Source organism: Lampetra fluviatilis, chromosome 67 (genome assembly GCF_964198595.1).
Source record: "Lampetra fluviatilis chromosome 67, kcLamFluv1.1, whole genome shotgun sequence".
In the NCBI taxonomy this organism is placed as follows: domain Eukaryota; kingdom Metazoa; phylum Chordata; class Hyperoartia; order Petromyzontiformes; family Petromyzontidae; genus Lampetra; species Lampetra fluviatilis.
The window spans coordinates 765,231-784,257 of NC_136341.1; the positions used below are offsets into that span (position 1 = coordinate 765,231).

The following is a 19,027-nucleotide window of genomic DNA, read 5'->3' on the forward strand; positions in this document are numbered from 1 at the left end:
TGATGGTGGTGATGATGGTGGTGGTGGTGATGGTGATGATGGTGGTGATGGTGATGATGGTGATGGTGGTGATGATGGTGGTGGTGGTGATGATGGTGATGGTGATGATGGTGATGATGGTGGTGGTGATGGTGGTGATGGTGGTGATGGTGGTGGTGGTGGTGATGATGGTGATGGTGATGATGGTGATGATGGTGGTGGTGATGGTGGTGATGGTGGTGATGGTGGTGATCAGCCACTTGGTCGAGTTGTCACTTGTGATGGGCCAGGTCGCTTCTGGAAAAGCTGCGTAGCTCAGTGGGGGCCTTGCCTCGTAAAATACTAACTCGCTTAGTTTTTACTTTTAGTCGTTACGCTGTCAAGGACAAGAAGACATGTAATGGGATGACGAGGGAGGGTGGGTGAGTGACTGTGTGAGTGGGTGAGTGACTGTGTGAGTGGGTGAGTGACTGTGTGAGTGGGTGAGTGACTGTGTGAGTGGGTGAGTGACTGTGTGAGTGGGTGAGTGACTGTGTGAGTGGGTGAGTGGCTGTGTGAGTGGGTGAGTGACTGAGTGAGTGGGTGAGTGACTGTGTGAGTGGGTGAGTGAGTGGGTGAGTGACTGTGTGAGTGGGTGAGTGACTGAGTGAGTGGGTGAGTGACTGTGTGAGTGGGTGAGTGACTGTGTGAGTGGGTGAGTGACTGTGTGAGTGGGTGAGTGACTGTGTGAGTGGGTGAGTGACTGTGTGAGTGGGTGAGTGACTGTGTGAGTGGGTGAGTGACTGTGTGAGTGGGTGAGTGACTGTGTGAGTGGGTGAGTGGCTGTGTGAGTGGGTGAGTGACTGAGTGAGTGGGTGAGTGACTGTGTGAGTGGGTGAGTGAGTGGGTGAGTGACTGTGTGAGTGGGTGAGTGACTGAGTGAGTGGGTGAGTGACTGTGTGAGTGGGTGAGTGACTGTGTGAGTGGGTGAGTGACTGTGTGAGTGGGTGAGTGACTGTGTGAGTGGGTGAGTGACTGTGTGAGTGGGTGAGTGACTGTGTGAGTGGGTGAGTGACTGTGTGAGTGGGTGAGTGACTGTGTGAGTGGGTGAGTGGCTGTGTGAGTGGGTGAGTGACTGAGTGAGTGGGTGAGTGACTGTGTGAGTGGGTGAGTGAGTGGGTGAGTGACTGTGTGAGTGGGTGAGTGACTGAGTGAGTGGGTGAGTGACTGTGTGAGTGGGTGAGTGACTGTGTGAGTGGGTGAGTGACTGTGTGAGTGGGTGAGTGACTGTGTGAGTGGGTGAGTGACTGTGTGAGTGGGGGAGTGACTGTGTGAGTGGGTGAGTGACTGTGTGAGTGGGTGAGTGACTGTGTGAGTGGGTGAGTGACTGTGTGAGTGGGTGAGTGACTGTGTGAGTGGGTGAGTGACTGTGTGAGTGGGTGAGTGACTGTGTGAGTGGGTGAGTGACTGTGTGAGTGGGTGAGTGACTGTGTGAGTGGGTGAGTGACTGTGTGAGTGGGGGAGTGGCTGTGTGAGTGGGTGAGTGGCTGTGTGAGTGGGTGAGTGGCTGTGTGAGTGGGTGAGTGACTGTGTGAGTGGGGGAGTGACTGTGTGAGTGGGTGAGTGACTGTGTGAGTGGGTGAGTGGCTGTGTGAGTGGGTGAGTGACTGTGTGAGTGGGGGAGTGACTGTGTGAGTGGGTGAGTGGCTGTGTGAGTGGGTGAGTGACTGTGTGAGTGGGTGAGTGGCTGTGTGAGTGGGTGAGTGACTGTGTGAGTGGGTGAGTGGCTGTGTGAGTGGGTGAGTGACTGTGTGAGTGGGTGAGTGGCTGTGTGAGTGGGTGAGTGACTGTGTGAGTGGGTGAGTGACTGTTTGAGTGGGTGAGTGACTGTGTGAGTGGGTGAGTGACTGTGTGAGTGGGGGAGTGGCTGTGTGAGTGGGTGAGTGGCTGTGTGAGTGGGTGAGTGGCTGTGTGAGTGGGTGAGTGGCTGTGTGAGTGGGTGAGTGACTGTGTGAGTGGGGGAGTGACTGTGTGAGTGGGTGAGTGACTGTGTGAGTGGGTGAGTGGCTGTGTGAGTGGGTGAGTGACTGTGTGAGTGGGGGAGTGACTGTGTGAGTGGGTGAGTGACTGTGTGAGTGGGTGAGTGGCTGTGTGAGTGGGGGAGTGACTGTGTGAGTGGGGGAGTGACTGTGTGAGTGGGTGAGTGGCTGTGTGAGTGGGTGAGTGACTGTGTGAGTGGGTGAGTGGCTGTGTGAGTGGGTGAGTGACTGTGTGAGTGGGTGAGTGGCTGTGTGAGTGGGTGAGTGACTGTGTGAGTGGGTGAGTGGCTGTGTGAGTGGGTGAGTGACTGTGTGAGTGGGTGAGTGACTGTGTGAGTGGGTGAGTGACTGTGTGAGTGGGTGAGTGACTGTGTGAGTGGGTGAGTGACTGTGTGAGTGGGTGAGTGACTGTGTGAGTGGGTGAGTGGCTGTGTGAGTGGGTGAGTGACTGTGTGAGTGGGTGAGTGGCCGTGTGAGTGGGTGAGTGGCCGTGTGAGTGGCTGAGTGACCGTGTGAGTGGGTGAGTGACCGTGTGAGTGGGTGAGTGACCGTGTGAGTGGGTGAGTGACCGTGTGAGTGGGTGAGTGGCCGTGTGAGTGGGTGAGTGGCTGTGTGAGTGGCTGTGTGAGTGACTGTGTGAGTGGGTGAGTGACTGTGTGAGTGGGTCAGTGGCTGTGTGAGTGGGTGAGTGGCTGTGTGAGTGGCTGTGTGAGTGACTGTTTGAGTGGGTGAGTGACTGTGTGAGTGGGTGAGTGGCTGTGTGAGTGTGTGAGTGGCTGTGTGAGTGGGTGGGTGAGTGACTGAGTGAGTGAGTGGCTATGTGAGTGGGTGAGTGGGTAAGTCACTCTGTGAGTCTGTGTATGTATGTTTAACTTCTTTCGCACCGTACCGTGCTAATCGGAGGTACGGGGGAAGGACAACAAACTTAACACAACAACAACAAGCAGCAGTTGGTAAGAAACGAGTTTGTCATTCGAGATGATGATGATGATGATTTAAAAGTGCAGCACAGCTCCATTGGATTCCTACAAGCGCATTTTAACGCTGAATGAATTTCTGTGTGGATTGTGTCCATGCATTGCATTTATTCATCTCACACACTCGCGCACACACACACTCACTCACTGTGACACACTCACTCACAACAACAACCGCCATTCGCCACTAAGTGGCGGTGACGTCACCACGACGCTTGTGCCAGGCCAAGTGCACCTTGAGGCCACGTGAAGTGTCGAACGCCCGCTGGCAGGAGGTCACGGGGCAGACTCAGCAGGTGCCACGGGTCGACTGACCGAGATGACCGAGATGACTGGCTGATGCACCACCTGTGCCCCCTACTGTCGCTCCTCTGCCCACACGCGCGCTCACACACGCACGTGCGGGTGTGAGCGTGTGTGTTCGGTTCCCGCTCACGGCCAACACCGGTGACGATTATTTGAACCGGTCCTGGGCCTCCCTGAGGTGGACTCATCCTCAAATGAGTAGCTGGTGCGGTGTGTGGTAAACATCGCCACTGGAGAGACGAAACCGGCCGGGCGTGGTGCTGGCCACCCACCCCCTCGTGTGCCACGGTGCCGGTAGCCTTCATAGCCGCCACTCGCTCACAGCACTTGCCCCTACAGTCTGTTAAGGCTACGCGGGGGATCTTTGTCTTTGCACAGAGGCACTTCTTCCGGAACCTGGGCTCCATCCTCGCGTTTGCCTTCCTGGGCACCGCCATCTCTTGCTTCGTCATCGGGTGAGCACCGCACGGGCACACACGGGCACACACGGGTACACACGGGCACACACGGGCACACACGGGCACACACGGGCACACACGGGCACACACGGGCACACACGGGCACACACGGGCACACACGGGCACACACGGGCACACACGGGCACACACGGGCACACACGGGCACACACGGGCACACACGGGCACACACGGGCACACACGGGCACACACGGGCACACACGGGCACACACGGGCACACACGGGCACACACGGGCACACACGGGCACACACGGGTACACATGTTTGTGTTGAGAGAGTGTGTGTGTGTGAGTGCGTGTGTTGAGAGTGTGTGTGTTGAGAGCGAGTGTGTGTGTGTGAGTGCGTGTGTTGAGAGTGTGTGTGTTGAGAGAGAGTGTGTGTGTGTGAGTGCGTGTGTTGAGAGTGTGTGTGTTGAGAGTGTGTGTGTTGAGAGAGAGTGTGTGTGTGTGAGTGCGTGTGTTGAGAGTGTGTGTGTTGAGAGTGTGTGTGTGTGTGAGTGCGTGTGTTGAGAGTGTGTGTGTTGAGAGTGTGTGTGTGTTGAGAGAGAGTGTGTGTGTGTGAGTGCGTGTGTTGAGAGTGTGTGTGTTGAGAGTGTGTGTGTGTGTGAGTGCGTGTGTTGAGAGTGTGTGTGTTGAGAGAGAGTGTGTGTGTGTGAGTGCGTGTGTTGAGAGTGTGTGTGTTGAGAGAGTGTGTGTGTGTGTGCGTGTGTTGAGAGTGTGTGTGTTGAGAGAGAGTGTGTGTGTGTGTGAGTGCGTGTGTTGAGAGTGTGTGTGTTGAGAGAGAGTGTGTGTGTGTGTGTGTGCGTGTGTTGAGAGAGTGTGTGTGTGAGTGCGTGTGTTGAGAGTGTGTGTGTTGAGAGCGAGTGTGTGTGTGTGTGAGTGCGTGTGTTGAGAGAGTGTGTGTGTGTGTGAGTGCGTGTGTTGAGAGAGTGTGTGTGTGTGTGAGTGCGTGTGTTGAGAGTGTGTGTGTTGAGAGAGTGTGTGTGTGAGTGCGTGTGTTGAGAGCGAGTGTGTGTGTTGAGAGAGTGTGTGTGTGAGTGCGTGTGTTGAGAGTGTGTGTGTTGAGAGAGAGAGTGTGTGTGTGTGAGTGCGTGTGTTGAGAGTGTGTGTGTTGAGAGAGAGAGTGTGTGTGTGTGAGTGCGTGTGTTGAGAGTGTGTGTGTTGAGAGAGTGTGTGTGTGAGTGTGTGTGTTGAGAGAGTGTGTGTGTGCGTGCGTGTGTTGAGAGAGTGTGTGTGCGTGTGTTGAGAGAGAGTGTGTTGAGAGCGAGTGTGTGTGTGTGAGTGCGTGTGTTGAGAGTGTGTGTGTTGAGAGAGTGTGTGTGTGAGTGTGTGTGTTGAGAGAGAGTGTGTGTGTGTGTGAGTGTGTGTGTTGAGAGTGTGTGTGTTGAGAGAGTGTGTGTGTGAGTGTGTGTGTTGAGAGAGTGTGTGTGTGCGTGCGTGTGTTGAGAGAGTGTGTGTTGAGAGTGCGTGTGTTGAGAGTGTGTGTGTTGAGAGAGTGTGTGTGTGAGTGTGTGTGTTGAGAGAGTGTGTGTGTGAGTGTGTGTGTTGAGAGAGTGTGTGTGTGCGTGCGTGTGTTGAGAGTGTGTTGAGAGTGTGTGTGTTGAGAGTGTGTGTGTTGAGAGTGTGTGTGTTGAGAGTGCGTGTGTTGAGAGTGTGTGTGTTGATAGTGTGTGTGTTGAGAGTGTGTGTTGAGAGAGTGTGTGTGTGAGTGCGTGTGTTGAGAGCGAGTGTGTGTTGAGAGAGTGTGTGTTGAGAGTGTGTGTGTGAGTGCGTGTGTGTGAGTGCGTGTGTTGAGAGCGAGTGTGTGTTGAGAGAGAGAGTGTGTGTGTTGAGAGCGAGTGTGTGTGTGTGAGTGCGTGTGTGTGAGTGCGTGTGTTGAGAGTGTGTGTGTTGAGAGTGTGTGTGTGTGAGTGCGTGTGTTGAGAGCGAGTGTGTGTTGAGAGAGAGAGTGTGTGTGTTGAGAGTGCGTGTGTTGAGAGTGTGTGTGTTGAGAGTGTGTGTGTGAGTGTGTGTGTTGAGAGTGTGTGTGTGTTGAGAGTGTGTGTGTTGAGAGTGTGTGTGTTGAGAGTGTGTGTGTTGAGAGAGTGTGTGTGTGTGTGAGTGCGTGTGTTGAGAGTGTGTGTGTTGAGAGAGAGAGTGTGTGTGTGAGTGCGTGTGTTGAGAGTGTGTGTGTTGAGAGCGAGTGTGTGTGTGTGAGTGCGTGTGTTGAGAGTGTGTGTGTTGAGAGAGAGTGTGTGTGTGTGAGTGCGTGTGTTGAGAGTGTGTGTGTTGAGAGAGTGTGTGTGTGTGTGAGTGCGTGTGTTGAGAGTGTGTGTGTTGAGAGTGTGTGTGTTGAGAGAGAGAGTGTGTGTGTGAGTGCGTGTGTTGAGAGTGTGTGTGTTGAGAGTGTGTGTGTGAGTGTGTGTGTTGAGAGTGTGTGTGTGTTGAGAGCGAGTGTGTGTGTGTGAGTGCGTGTGTTGAGAGTGTGTGTGTTGAGAGTGTGTGTGTGAGTGCGTGTGTTGAGAGTGTGTGTGTTGAGAGAGTGTGTGTGTGTGTGAGTGTGTGTGTTGAGAGAGTGTGTGTGTGAGTGTGTGTGTTGAGAGAGTGTGTGTGTGTGTGAGTGCGTGTGTTGAGAGAGAGTGTGTGTGTGTGAGTGCGTGTGTTGAGAGTGTGTGTGTGTTGAGAGAGAGTGTGTGTGTGTGAGTGTGTGTGTTGAGAGTGTGTGTGTTGAGAGAGTGTGTGTGTGTGTGAGTGCGTGTGTTGAGAGTGTGTGTGTTGAGAGAGAGAGTGTGTGTGTGAGTGCGTGTGTTGAGAGTGTGTGTGTTGAGAGCGAGTGTGTGTGTGTGAGTGCGTGTGTTGAGAGTGTGTGTGTTGAGAGAGAGTGTGTGTGTGTGAGTGCGTGTGTTGAGAGTGTGTGTGTTGAGAGAGTGTGTGTGTGTGTGAGTGCGTGTGTTGAGAGTGTGTGTGTTGAGAGTGTGTGTGTTGAGAGAGAGAGTGTGTGTGTGAGTGCGTGTGTTGAGAGTGTGTGTGTTGAGAGTGTGTGTGTGAGTGTGTGTGTTGAGAGTGTGTGTGTGTTGAGAGCGAGTGTGTGTGTGTGAGTGCGTGTGTTGAGAGTGTGTGTGTGTGTGAGTGCGTGTGTTGAGAGTGTGTGTGTTGAGAGTGTGTGTGTTGAGAGTGCGTGTGTTGAGAGTGTGTGTGTTGAGAGTGTGTGTGTGAGTGTGTGTGTTGAGAGTGTGTGTGTGTTGAGAGCGAGTGTGTGTGTGTGAGTGCGTGTGTTGAGAGTGTGTGTGTTGAGAGTGTGTGTGTGAGTGCGTGTGTTGAGAGTGTGTGTGTTGAGAGAGTGTGTGTGTGTGTGAGTGTGTGTGTTGAGAGAGTGTGTGTGTGAGTGTGTGTGTTGAGAGAGTGTGTGTGTGTGTGAGTGCGTGTGTTGAGAGAGAGTGTGTGTGTGTGAGTGCGTGTGTTGAGAGTGTGTGTGTGTTGAGAGCGAGTGTGTGTGTGTGAGTGCGTGTGTTGAGAGTGTGTGTGTTGAGAGAGAGTGTGTGTGTGTGAGTGTGTGTGTTGAGAGTGTGTGTGTGTTGAGAGCGAGTGTGTGTGTGTGAGTGTGTTGAGAGTGCGTGTGTTGAGAGCGAGTGTGTGTGTGTGAGTGTGTGTGTTGAGAGTGTGTGTGTGTTGAGAGCGAGTGTGTGTGTGTGAGTGTGTGTGTTGAGAGTGTGTGTGTTGAGAGCGAGTGTGTGTGTGTGTGAGTGCGTGTGTTGTGAGTGCGTGTGTTGAGAGAGAGTGTGTGTGTGTGAGTACGTGTGTTGTGAGTGTGTGTGTTGAGAGAGAGTGTGTGTGTGTGAGTACGTGTGTTGTGAGTGCGTGTGTTGAGAGAGAGTGTGTGTGTGTGAGTACGTGTGTTGTGAGTGCGTGTGTTGTGAGTGCGTGTGTTGAGAGAGAGTGTGTGTGTGTGAGTACGTGTGTTGAGAGTGTGTGTGTGTGAGAGAGTGTGTGTTGAGAGAGAGTGTGTGTGTTGAGAGTGTGTGTGTGTGAGTGCGTGTGTTGAGAGAGAGTGTGTGTGTGTGAGTGCGTGTGTTGAGAGAGAGTGTGTGTGTTGAGAGTGTGTGTGTGTGAGTGTGTGTGTTGAGAGCGAGTGTGTGTGTGTGAGTGTGTGTGTTGAGAGTGAGTGTGTGTGTTGAGAGTGTGTGTGTTGAGAGTGTGTGTGTGTTGAGAGTGTGTGTGTTGAGAGCGAGTGTGTGTGTTGAGAGTGTGTGTGTTGAGAGAGAGAGTGTGTGTGTTGAGAGTGTGTGTGTTGAGAGCGAGTGTGTGTGTTGAGAGTGTGTGTGTGTTGAGAGCGAGTGTGTGTGTTGAGAGTGTGTGTGTTGAGAGAGAGAGTGTGTGTGTTGAGAGTGTGTGTGTTGAGAGCGAGTGTGTGTGTTGAGAGTGTGTGTGTGTTGAGAGCGAGTGTGTGTGTTGAGAGTGTGTGTGTGTTGAGAGTGTGTGTGTGTTGAGAGTGTGTGTGTGTTGAGAGTGTGTGTGTTGAGAGTGTGTGTGTGTTGAGAGTGTGTGTGTGTTGAGAGTGTGTGTGTGTTGAGAGTGTGTGTGTTGAGAGTGTGTGTGTGTTGAGAGTGTGTGTGTGTTGAGAGTGTGTGTGTGTTGAGAGTGTGTGTGTTGAGAGCGAGTGTGTGTGTTGAGAGTGTGTGTGTTGAGAGTGTGTGTGTTGAGAGTGTGTGTGTGTTGAGAGTGTGTGTGTGTTGAGAGTGTGTGTGTTTAGAGTGTGTGTGTGTTGAGAGTGTGTGTGTGTTGAGAGTGTGTGTGTGTTGAGAGCGAGTGTGTGTGTGTGAGTGTGTGTGTTGAGAGTGAGTGTGTGTGTTGAGAGTGTGTGTGTTGAGAGTGTGTGTGTGTTGAGAGTGTGTGTGTTGAGAGCGAGTGTGTGTGTTGAGAGTGTGTGTGTTGAGAGTGTGTGTGTTGAGAGAGAGAGTGTGTGTGTTGAGAGTGTGTGTGTGTGTTGAGAGCGAGTGTGTGTGTTGAGAGTGTGTGTGTGTTGAGAGTGTGTGTGTTGAGAGAGAGTGTGTGTGTTGAGAGAGAGTGTGTGTGTTGAGAGTGTGTGTGTGTGAGTGCGTGTGTTGAGAGAGAGTGTGTGTGTTGAGAGTGTGTGTGTTGAGAGCGAGTGTGTGTGTTGAGAGCGAGTGTGTGTGTTGAGAGTGTGTGTGTGTTGAGAGTGTGTGTGTGTTGAGAGTGTGTGTGTGTTGAGAGTGTGTGTGTGTTGAGAGTGTGTGTGTTGAGAGCGAGTGTGTGTTGAGAGTGTGTGTGTGTTGAGAGTGTGTGTGTGTTGAGAGTGTGTGTGTGTTGAGAGTGTGTGTGTGTTGAGAGTGTGTGTGTGTTGAGAGTGTGTGTGTGTTGAGAGTGTGTGTGTGTTGAGAGTGTGTGTGTTGAGAGTGTGTGTGTGTTGAGAGTGTGTGTGTGTTGAGAGTGTGTGTGTTGAGAGTGTGTGTGTTGAGAGTGTGTGTGTGTTGAGAGTGTGTGTGTGTTGAGAGTGTGTGTGTTGAGAGTGTGTGTGTGTTGAGAGTGTGTGTGTGTTGAGAGTGTGTGTGTGTTGAGAGCGAGTGTGTGTGTGTGAGTGTGTGTGTTGAGAGTGAGTGTGTGTGTTGAGAGTGTGTGTGTTGAGAGTGTGTGTGTGTTGAGAGTGTGTGTGTTGAGAGCGAGTGTGTGTGTTGAGAGTGTGTGTGTTGAGAGTGTGTGTGTTGAGAGAGAGAGTGTGTGTGTTGAGAGTGTGTGTGTGTGTTGAGAGCGAGTGTGTGTGTTGAGAGTGTGTGTGTTGAGAGTGTGTGTGTGTTGAGAGTGTGTGTGTTGAGAGAGAGTGTGTGTGTTGAGAGTGTGTGTGTGTGAGTGCGTGTGTTGAGAGAGAGTGTGTGTGTTGAGAGTGTGTGTGTTGAGAGCGAGTGTGTGTGTTGAGAGCGAGTGTGTGTGTTGAGAGTGTGTGTGTGTTGAGAGTGTGTGTGTGTTGAGAGTGTGTGTGTGTTGAGAGTGTGTGTGTTGAGAGCGAGTGTGTGTTGAGAGTGTGTGTGTGTTGAGAGTGTGTGTGTGTTGAGAGTGTGTGTGTGTTGAGAGTGTGTGTGTGTTGAGAGTGTGTGTGTGTTGAGAGTGTGTGTGTGTTGAGAGTGTGTGTGTGTTGAGAGTGTGTGTGTTGAGAGTGTGTGTGTGTTGAGAGTGTGTGTGTGTTGAGAGTGTGTGTGTTGAGAGTGTGTGTGTTGAGAGTGTGTGTGTGTTGAGAGCGAGTGTGTGTTGAGAGTGTGTGTGTTGAGAGAGAGTGTGTGTGTTGAGAGTGTGTGTGTGTGAGTGCGTGTGTTGAGAGAGAGTGTGTGTGTGTGAGTGCGTGTGTTGAGAGTGTGTGTGTGTGAGAGTGCGTGTGTTGAGAGTGCGTGTGTTGAGAGAGTGTGTGTGTTGAGAGTGTGTGTGTGAGAGTGTGTGTGTTGAGAGCGAGTGTGTGTGTGAGTGTGTGTGTTGAGAGAGAGTGTGTGTGTTGAGAGAGAGTGTGTGTGTTGAGAGAGAGTGTGTGTGTGTGAGTGTGTGTGTTGAGAGAGAGTGTGTGTGTGAGAGTGTGTGTGTTGAGAGTGTGTGTGTTGAGAGAGAGTGTGTGTGTGTGAGTGCGTGTGTTGAGAGAGTGTGTGTGTGTGAGAGTGTGTGTGTTGAGAGTGTGTGTGTTGAGAGTGTGTGTGTGTGAGAGTGTGTGTGTGAGAGTGTGTGTGTGTGAGTGCGTGTGTTGAGAGTGTGTGTGTTGAGAGCAAGTGTGTGTGTGTGAGTGCGTGTGTTGAGAGTGTGTGTGTTGAGAGAGAGTGTGTGTGTGTGAGTGCGTGTGTTGAGAGTGTGTGTGTTGAGAGAGAGAGTGTGTGTGTGTGAGTGCGTGTGTTGAGAGTGTGTGTGTTGAGAGAGTGTGTGTGTGAGTGTGTGTGTTGAGAGAGTGTGTGTGTGCGTGCGTGTGTTGAGAGAGTGTGTGTTGAGAGTGTGTGTGTGAGTGCGTGTGTTGAGAGTGTGTGTGTTGAGAGAGAGTGTGTGTGTGTGAGTGCGTGTGTTGAGAGTGTGTGTTGAGAGAGTGTGTGTGTGTGAGTGCGTGTGTTGAGAGTGTGTGTGTGTGTGTGTGTGAGTGCGTGTGTTGAGAGTGTGTGTGTGTGAGTGCGTGTGTTGAGAGTGTGTGTGTTGAGAGTGTGTGTGTGTGAGTGTGTGTGTTGAGAGTGTGTGTGTGTGAGTGTGTGTGTGTGAGTGCGTGTGTTGAGAGCGAGTGTGTGTGAGTGTGTGTGTTGAGAGTGTGTGTGTGTTGAGAGCGAGTGTGTGTGTGTGAGTGTGTGTGTTGAGAGTGTGTGTGTGTTGAGAGCGAGTGTGTGTGTGTGAGTGCGTGTGTTGAGAGCGAGTGTGTGTGTGTGAGTGCGTGTGTTGAGAGTGTGCGTGTGTTGAGAGTGTGTGTGTGTGAGTGCGTGTGTTGAGAGTGTGTGTGTGTTGAGAGCGAGTGTGTGTGTGTGAGTGCGTGTGTTGAGAGTGTGTGTGTTGAGAGAGAGTGTGTGTGTGTGAGTGCGTGTGTTGAGAGTGTGTGTGTTGAGAGAGTGTGTGTGTTGAGAGTGTGTGTGTTGAGAGTGCGTGTGTTGAGAGAGAGTGTGTGTGTGTGAGTGCGTGTGTTGAGAGTGTGTGTGTTGAGAGAGTGTGTGTGTGTGAGTGTGTGTGTGTGTGAGTGCGTGTGTTGAGAGAGAGTGTGTGTGTGTGAGTGCGTGTGTTGAGAGTGTGTGTGTTGAGAGAGTGTGTGTGTGTGAGTGCGTGTGTTGAGAGTGTGTGTTGAGAGAGTGTGTGTGTGTGTGAGTGCGTGTGTTGAGAGTGTGTGTGTTGAGAGAGTGTGTGTGTGTGAGTGCGTGTGTTGAGAGTGTGTGTGTTGAGAGAGTGTGTGTGTGTGAGTGTGTGTTGAGAGTGTGTGTGTTGAGAGTGTGTGTGTGTGTGAGTGCGTGTGTTGAGAGTGTGTGTGTTGAGAGTGTGTGTGTGTGTGTGAGTGCGTGTGTTGAGAGTGTGTGTGTTGAGAGAGTGTGTGTGTTGAGAGTGTGTGTGTTGAGAGAGTGTGTGTGTGTGTGTGTGAGTGCGTGTGTTGAGAGTGTGTGTGTTGAGAGAGTGTGTGTGTGTGTGAGTGCGTGTGTTGAGAGTGTGTGTGTTGAGAGAGTGTGTGTGTGTGTGAGTGCGTGTGTTGAGAGTGTGTGTGTTGAGAGTGTGTGTGTGTGTGTGAGTGCGTGTGTTGAGAGTGTGTGTGAGTGCGTGTGTTGAGAGTGTGTGTGTGTGTGTGAGTGCGTGTGTTGAGAGTGTGTGTGTGTGAGTGCGTGTGTTGAGAGCGAGTGTGTGTGTGTGAGTGCGTGTGTTGAGAGAGTGTGTGTGAGTGCGTGCGTGTGTTGAGAGAGAGTGTGTGTGTGAGTGCGTGTGTTGAGAGTGTGTGTGTTGAGAGAGTGTGTGTGTGTGCGAGTGTGTGTGTGTGAGTGCGTGTGTTGAGAGAGTGTGTGTTGAGAGAGTGTGTGTGTGTGCGAGTGTGTGTGTGTGAGTGCGTGTGTTGAGAGTGCGTGTGTTGAGAGAGTGTGTGTGTGTGAGTGCGTGTGTTGAGAGAGTGTGTGTTGAGAGAGTGTGTGTGAGTGCGTGTGTTGAGAGAGTGTGTGTGTGTGTGTGCGTGTGTTGAGAGAGTGTGTGTGTGTGAGTGTGTGTGTTGAGAGAGTGTGTGTGTGTGTGTGCGTGTGTTGAGAGAGTGTGTGTGAGTGCGTGCGTGTGTTGAGAGAGAGTGTGTGTGTGAGTGCGTGTGTTGAGAGTGTGTGTGTTGAGAGCGAGTGTGTGTGTGTGAGTGCGTGTGTTGAGAGAGTGTGTGTGTGTGCATGCGAGTGTGCAAGATGATCACGTGTGTGTGAGTGTGTGTGTGTAGGTGTGTGTTGAGAGTGAGTGTGTTGAGAGTGTGTGTGTGCGAGTATGTGTGTTGAGTGTGTGTGTGCGTGTGTGAGTGCGTGTGTGTGTGTGTGTGAGAGTGAGTGTGTGTTGTGAGTGCGTGTGTTGAGAGAGTGTGTGTGCGTGCGAGTGTGCAGGATGATCACGTGTGTATGTATGTGTGTGAGTGCATGTGTGAGTGAGTGAGTGTGTAGGTGTGTGTAGATGTGTGTTAAGAGTGCGTGTGTTGAGAGTGTGTGTGTGTGCGTGTGTTGAGAGTGTGTGTGTATGTGTGCGTGTGTTGAGAGTGTGTGTGTGTGCGTGTGTTGAGAGTGTGTGTGTGTGCGTGTGTTGAGAGTGTGTGTGTGTGCGTGCGTGTGTTGAGAGTGAGTGTGTGTGTTGAGAGAGAGTGTGTGTGAGTACGTGTGTTGAGAGAGAGTGTGTGTGTGAGTGCGTGTGTTGAGAGTGAGTGTGTGTGTGAGTGCGTGTGTTGAGAGAGTGTGTGTGTTGAGAGAGAGTGTGTGTGAGTGCGTGTGTTGAGAGAGAGTGTGTGTGTGAGTACGTGTGTTGAGAGTGTGTGTGTGTGAGTGCGTGTGTGTGTGAGTACGTGTGTTGAGAGAGAGTGTGTGTGTGTTGAGAGAGAGTGTGTGTGTGTTGAGTGTGTGTGAGTGAGTGTTTGTTGAGAGTGTGTGTGTGTGTGAGAGAGTGTGTGTGCGTGTGCGTGTGAGTGTGTGTGAGTGAGTGTGTATGTTGAGAGTGAGTGTGTTGAGAGTGTGTGTGTGTAGGTGTGTGTTGAGTGTGTGTGTGTGAGTACGTGTGTTGAGAGAGTGTGTGTGTGCGTGCGTGTGAGTGTGTGTGAGTGAGTGTGTATGTTGAGAGTGAGTGTGTTGAGTGAGTGTGTGTGTAGGTGTGTGTTGAGTGTGTGTGTGTGCGTGCGTGTGTTGAGAGAGTGTGTGTGTGAGTGCGTGTGTGTGAGTACGTGTGTTGAGAGAGCGTGTGTGTGAGTGAGTGTGTATGTTGAGAGTGAGTGTGTTGAGTGAGTGTGTGTGTAGGTGTGTGTTGAGAGTGTGTGAGTACGTGTGTTGAGAGTGTGTGCGTGCGTGTGTTGAGAGAGTGTGTGTGTGCGTGCGGGTGTGCAGGATGATCACGTGTGTGTGTGTGAGTGCGTGTGTGTGTGTGTGAGTACGTGTGTTGAGAGAGCGTGTGTGTGTGCGTGCGTGTGTTGAGAGAGTGTGTGTGCGTGCGTACGTGTGTTGAGAGAGTGTGTGTGTGTGAGTGCGTGTGTTGAGAGAGTGTGTGTGTGTGCGTGCGTGTGTTGAGAGAGAGTGTGTGTGCGTGCGTGTGTTGAGAGAGTGTGTGTGTGTGTGAGTACGTGTGTTGAGAGTGTGTGTGTGTGTGAGTACGTGTGTTGAGAGAGTGTGTGTGTGTGAGTGCGTGTGTTGAGAGAGTGTGTGTGCGTGCGTGTGTTGAGAGAGAGTGTGTGTGCGTGCGTGTGTTGAGAGAGTGTGTGCGTGCGTGTGTTGAGAGAGTGTGTGTGCGTGTGTGTGTTGAGAGTGTGTGTGTGTGAGTGTGTGTGTGTGAGTGTGTGTGAGTACGTGTGTTGAGAGAGTGTGTGTGTGTGCGTGCGTGTGTTGAGAGAGTGTGTGTGCGTGCGTGTGTTGAGAGAGTGTGTGTGTGCGTGCGTGTGTTGAGAGTGTGTGTGTGTGCGTGCGTGTGTTGAGAGTGTGTGTGTGTGCGTGCGTGTGTTGAGAGAGTGTGTGTGTGTGCGTGCGTGTGTTGAGAGAGTGTGTGTGTGTGCGTGCGTGTGTTGAGAGTGTGTGTGTGTGCGTGCGTGTGTTGAGAGAGTGTGTGTGTGCGTGCGTGTGTTGAGAGAGTGTGTGTGCGTGTGTTGAGAGTGTGTGTGAGTACGTGTGTTGAGAGTGTGTGTGAGTACGTGTGTTGAGAGTGTGTGTGTGTGCGTGTGTTGAGAGTGTGTGTGTGTGCGTGTGTTGAGAGTGTGTGTGTGTGCGTGTGTTGAGAGTGTGTGTGTGTGCGTGTGTTGAGAGTGTGTGTGTGTGCGTGCGTGTGTTGAGAGAGTGTGTGTGCGTGCGAGTGTGCAGGATGATCACGTGTGTATGTATGTGTGTGAGTGCATGTGTGAGTGAGTGAGTGTGTAGGTGTGTGTAGATGTGTGTTAAGAGTGCGTGTGTTGAGAGTGTGTGTGTGTGCGTGTGTTGAGAGTGTGTGTGTGTGCGTGTGTTGAGAGTGTGTGTGTGTGCGTGCGTGTGTTGAGAGTGAGTGTGTGTGTTGAGAGAGTGTGTGTGAGTGCGTGTGTTGAGAGAGTGTGTGTGTGAGTGCGTGTGTTGAGAGTGCGTGTGTGTGTGAGTGCGTGTGTTGAGAGAGTGTGTGTGTGAGTGCGTGTATTGAGAGAGAGTGTGTGTGTGAGTACGTGTGTTGAGAGAGAGTGTGTGTGTGAGTACGTGTGTTGAGAGTGAGTGTGTGTGTGAGTGCGTGTGTTGAGAGAGAGTGTGTGTGAGTGCGTGTGTTGAGAGTGAGTGTGTGTGTGAGTACGTGTGTTGAGAGAGAGTGTGTGTGAGTGCGTGTGTTGAGAGTGAGTGTGTGTGTGAGTGCGTGTGTTGAGAGAGTGTGTGTGTGAGTGCGTGTGTTGAGAGAGAGTGTGTGTGAGTGCGTGTGTTGAGAGTGAGTGTGTGTGTGAGTGCGTGTGTTGAGTGAGTGTGTGTGTGAGTGCGTGTGTTGAGAGAGAGTGTGTGTGAGTGCGTGTGTTGAGAGAGAGTGTGTGTGTGAGTACGTGTGTTGAGAGAGAGTGTGTGTGAGTGCGTGTGTTGAGAGTGAGTGTGTGTGTGAGTGCGTGTGTTGAGAGAGTGTGTGTGTGAGTGCGTGTGTTGAGAGAGAGTGTGTGTGTGAGTACGTGTGTTGAGAGAGTGTGTGTGTGAGTGCGTGTGTTGAGAGAGAGTGTGTGTGTGAGTACGTGTGTTGAGAGAGTGTGTGTGTGAGTGCGTGTGTTGAGAGAGAGTGTGTGTGTGAGTACGTGTGTTGAGAGTGTGTGTGTGTGAGTGCGTGTGTGTGTGAGTACGTGTGTTGAGAGAGAGTGTGTGTGTGTTGAGAGAGAGTGTGTGTGTGTTGAGTGTGTGTGAGTGAGTGTTTGTTGAGAGTGTGTGTGTGTGTGAGAGAGTGTGTGTGCGTGTGCGTGTGAGTGTGTGTGAGTGAGTGTGTATGTTGAGAGTGAGTGTGTTGAGAGTGTGTGTGTGTAGGTGTGTGTTGAGTGTGTGTGTGTGAGTACGTGTGTTGAGAGAGTGTGTGTGTGCGTGCGTGTGAGTGTGTGTGAGTGAGTGTGTATGTTGAGAGTGAGTGTGTTGAGTGAGTGTGTGTGTAGGTGTGTGTTGAGTGTGTGTGTGTGCGTGCGTGTGTTGAGAGAGTGTGTGTGTGAGTGCGTGTGTGTGAGTACGTGTGTTGAGAGAGCGTGTGTGTGAGTGAGTGTGTATGTTGAGAGTGAGTGTGTTGAGTGAGTGTGTGTGTAGGTGTGTGTTGAGAGTGTGTGAGTACGTGTGTTGAGAGTGTGTGCGTGCGTGTGTTGAGAGAGTGTGTGTGTGCGTGCGGGTGTGCAGGATGATCACGTGTGTGTGTGTGAGTGCGTGTGTGTGTGTGTGAGTACGTGTGTTGAGAGAGCGTGTGTGTGTGCGTGCGTGTGTTGAGAGAGTGTGTGTGCGTGCGTGCGTGTGTTGAGAGAGTGTGTGTGTGTGAGTGCGTGTGTTGAGAGAGTGTGTGTGTGTGCGTGCGTGTGTTGAGAGAGAGTGTGTGTGCGTGCGTGTGTTGAGAGAGTGTGTGTGTGTGTGAGTACGTGTGTTGAGAGAGTGTGTGTGTGTGAGTGCGTGTGTTGAGAGAGTGTGTGTGCGTGCGTGTGTTGAGAGAGAGTGTGTGTGCGTGCGTGTGTTGAGAGAGTGTGTGCGTGCGTGTGTTGAGAGAGTGTGTGTGCGTGTGTGTGTTGAGAGTGTGTGTGTGTGAGTGTGTGTGTGTGAGTGTGTGTGTGTGAGTACGTGTGTTGAGAGAGTGTGTGTGTGTGAGTGTGTGTGTGTGAGTGTGTGTGTGTGAGTACGTGTGTTGAGAGAGTGTGTGTGTGTGCGTGCGTGTGTTGAGAGAGTGTGTGTGCGTGCGTGTGTTGAGAGAGTGTGTGTGTGCGTGCGTGTGTTGAGAGTGTGTGTGTGTGCGTGCGTGTGTTGAGAGTGTGTGTGTGTGCGTGCGTGTGTTGAGAGAGTGTGTGTGCGTGCGTGTGTTGAGAGAGTGTGTGTGCGTGCGTGTGTTGAGAGTGTGTGTGTGTGCGTGCGTGTGTTGAGAGTGTGTGTGTGTGAGTGTGTGTTGAGAGAGTGTGTGTGTTGAGAGCGTGTGTTGAGAGTGTGTGTGTTGAGAGCGTGTGTGTGCGTGCGTGTGTTGAGAGTGTGTGTGCGTGCGTGTGTTGAGAGAGTGTGTGTGTGTGAGTGCGTGTGTTGAGAGAGTGTGTGTGAGTGCGTGTGTTGAGAGAGTGTGTGTGTGTGCGTGTGTTGAGAGAGTGTGTGTTGAGAGTGTGTGTGTTGAGAGTGTGTGTGTGTGAGTGTGTGTGTTGAGAGTGTGTGTGTGTGAGTGTGTGTGTTGAGAGTGTGTGTGTGTTGAGAGCGAGTGTGTGTGTGTGAGTGCGTGTGTTGAGAGCGAGTGTGTGTGTGTGAGTGCGTGTGTTGAGAGTGTGCGTGTGTTGAGAGTGTGTGTGTGTGAGTGCGTGTGTTGAGAGTGTGTGTGTTGAGAGCGAGTGTGTGTGTGTGAGTGCGTGTGTTGAGAGTGTGTGTGTTGAGAGAGAGTGTGTGTGTGTGAGTGCGTGTGTTGAGAGTGTGTGTGTTGAGAGAGTGTGTGTGTTGAGAGTGTGTGTGTTGAGAGTGCGTGTGTTGAGAGCGAGTGTGTGTGTGTGAGTGTGTGTGTGTGAGTGCGTGTGTTAAGAGCGAGTGTGTGTGTGTGAGTGCGTGTGTTGAGAGTGTGTGTGTTGAGAGTGTGTGTGTGTGTGAGTGCGTGTGTTGAGAGTGTGTGTGTTGAGAGAGTGTGTGTGTGTGAGTGTGTGTGTTGAGAGTGTGTGTGTTGAGAGTGTGTGTGTGTGTGAGTGCGTGTGTTGAGAGAGTGTGTGTGTGTGAGTGCGTGTGTTGAGAGTGTGTGTGTTGAGAGAGTGCGTGTGTTGAGAGTGTGTGTGTGTGTGTGAGTGCGTGTGTTGAGAGAGTGTGTGTGTGTGAGTGCGTGTGTTGAGAGTGTGTGTGTTGAGAGAGTGTGTGTGTGTGAGTGTGTGTGTTGAGAGTGTGTGTGTTGAGAGTGTGTGTGTGTGTGAGTGCGTGTGTTGAGAGTGTGTGTGTTGAGAGTGTGTGTGTGTGTGTGAGTGCGTGTGTTGAGAGTGTGTGTGTTGAGAGAGTGTGTGTGTTGAGAGTGTGTGTGTTGAGAGAGTGTGTGTGTGTGTGTGTGAGTGCGTGTGTTGAGAGTGTGTGTGTTGAGAGAGTGTGTGTGTGTGTGAGTGCGTGTGTTGAGAGTGTGTGTGTTGAGAGAGTGTGTGTGTGTGTGAGTGCGTGTGTTGAGAGTGTGTGTGTTGAGAGAGTGTGTGTGTGTGTGAGTGCGTGTGTTGAGAGTGTGTGTGTGTGTGTGAGTGCGTGTGTTGAGAGTGTGTGTGTTGAGAGAGTGTGTGTGTGTGTGAGTGCGTGTGTTGAGAGTGTGTGTGTTGAGAGAGTGTGTGTGTGAGTGCGTGTGTTGAGAGAGTGTGTGTGTGTGAGTGCGTGTGTTGAGAGTGTGTGTGTTGAGAGAGTGTGTGTGTGTGTGAGTGCGTGTGTTGAGAGTGTGTGTGTTGAGAGTGTGTGTGTGTGTGAGTGCGTGTGTTGAGAGTGTGTGTGAGTGCGTGTGTTGAGAGTGTGTGTGTGTGTGTGAGTGCGTGTGTTGAGAGTGTGTGTGTGTGAGTGCGTGTGTTGAGAGCGAGTGTGTGTGTGTGAGTGCGTGTGTTGAGAGAGTGTGTGTGAGTGCGTGCGTGTGTTGAGAGAGAGTGTGTGTGTGAGTGCGTGTGTTGAGAGTGTGTGTGTTGAGAGAGTGTGTGTGTGCGAGTGTGTGTGTGTGAGTGCGTGTGTTGAGAGAGTGTGTGTTGAGAGAGTGTGTGTGTGTGCGAGTGTGTGTGTGTGAGTGCGTGTGTTGAGAGTGCGTGTGTTGAGAGAGTGTGTGTGTGTGAGTGCGTGTGTTGAGAGAGTGTGTGTTGAGAGAGTGTGTGTGAGTGCGTGTGTTGAGAGAGTGTGTGTGTGTGTGTGCGTGTGTTGAGAGAGTGTGTGTGTGTGAGTGTGTGTGTTGAGAGAGTGTGTGTGTGTGTGTGCGTGTGTTGAGAGAGTGTGTGTGAGTGCGTG

At 51.8% G+C, this 19,027-nt stretch overlaps 1 protein-coding gene across 1 annotated transcript in view; it reads left to right on the forward strand.

Annotated features, from left to right (window-relative positions):
- Window positions 1-19,027, forward strand: part of LOC144952379 (sodium/hydrogen exchanger 6-like) — a gene marked incomplete at its 3' end in the record, with an annotated part of 69,196 nt that overhangs the window by 16,055 nt on the left and 34,114 nt on the right. Inside the window, exon 5 of the mRNA XM_078882770.1 lies at window positions 3,659-3,735. Coding sequence (XP_078738896.1) covers window positions 3,659-3,735 — 77 coding nt within the window. The remainder of the gene's footprint in view (window positions 1-3,658; window positions 3,736-19,027) is intronic.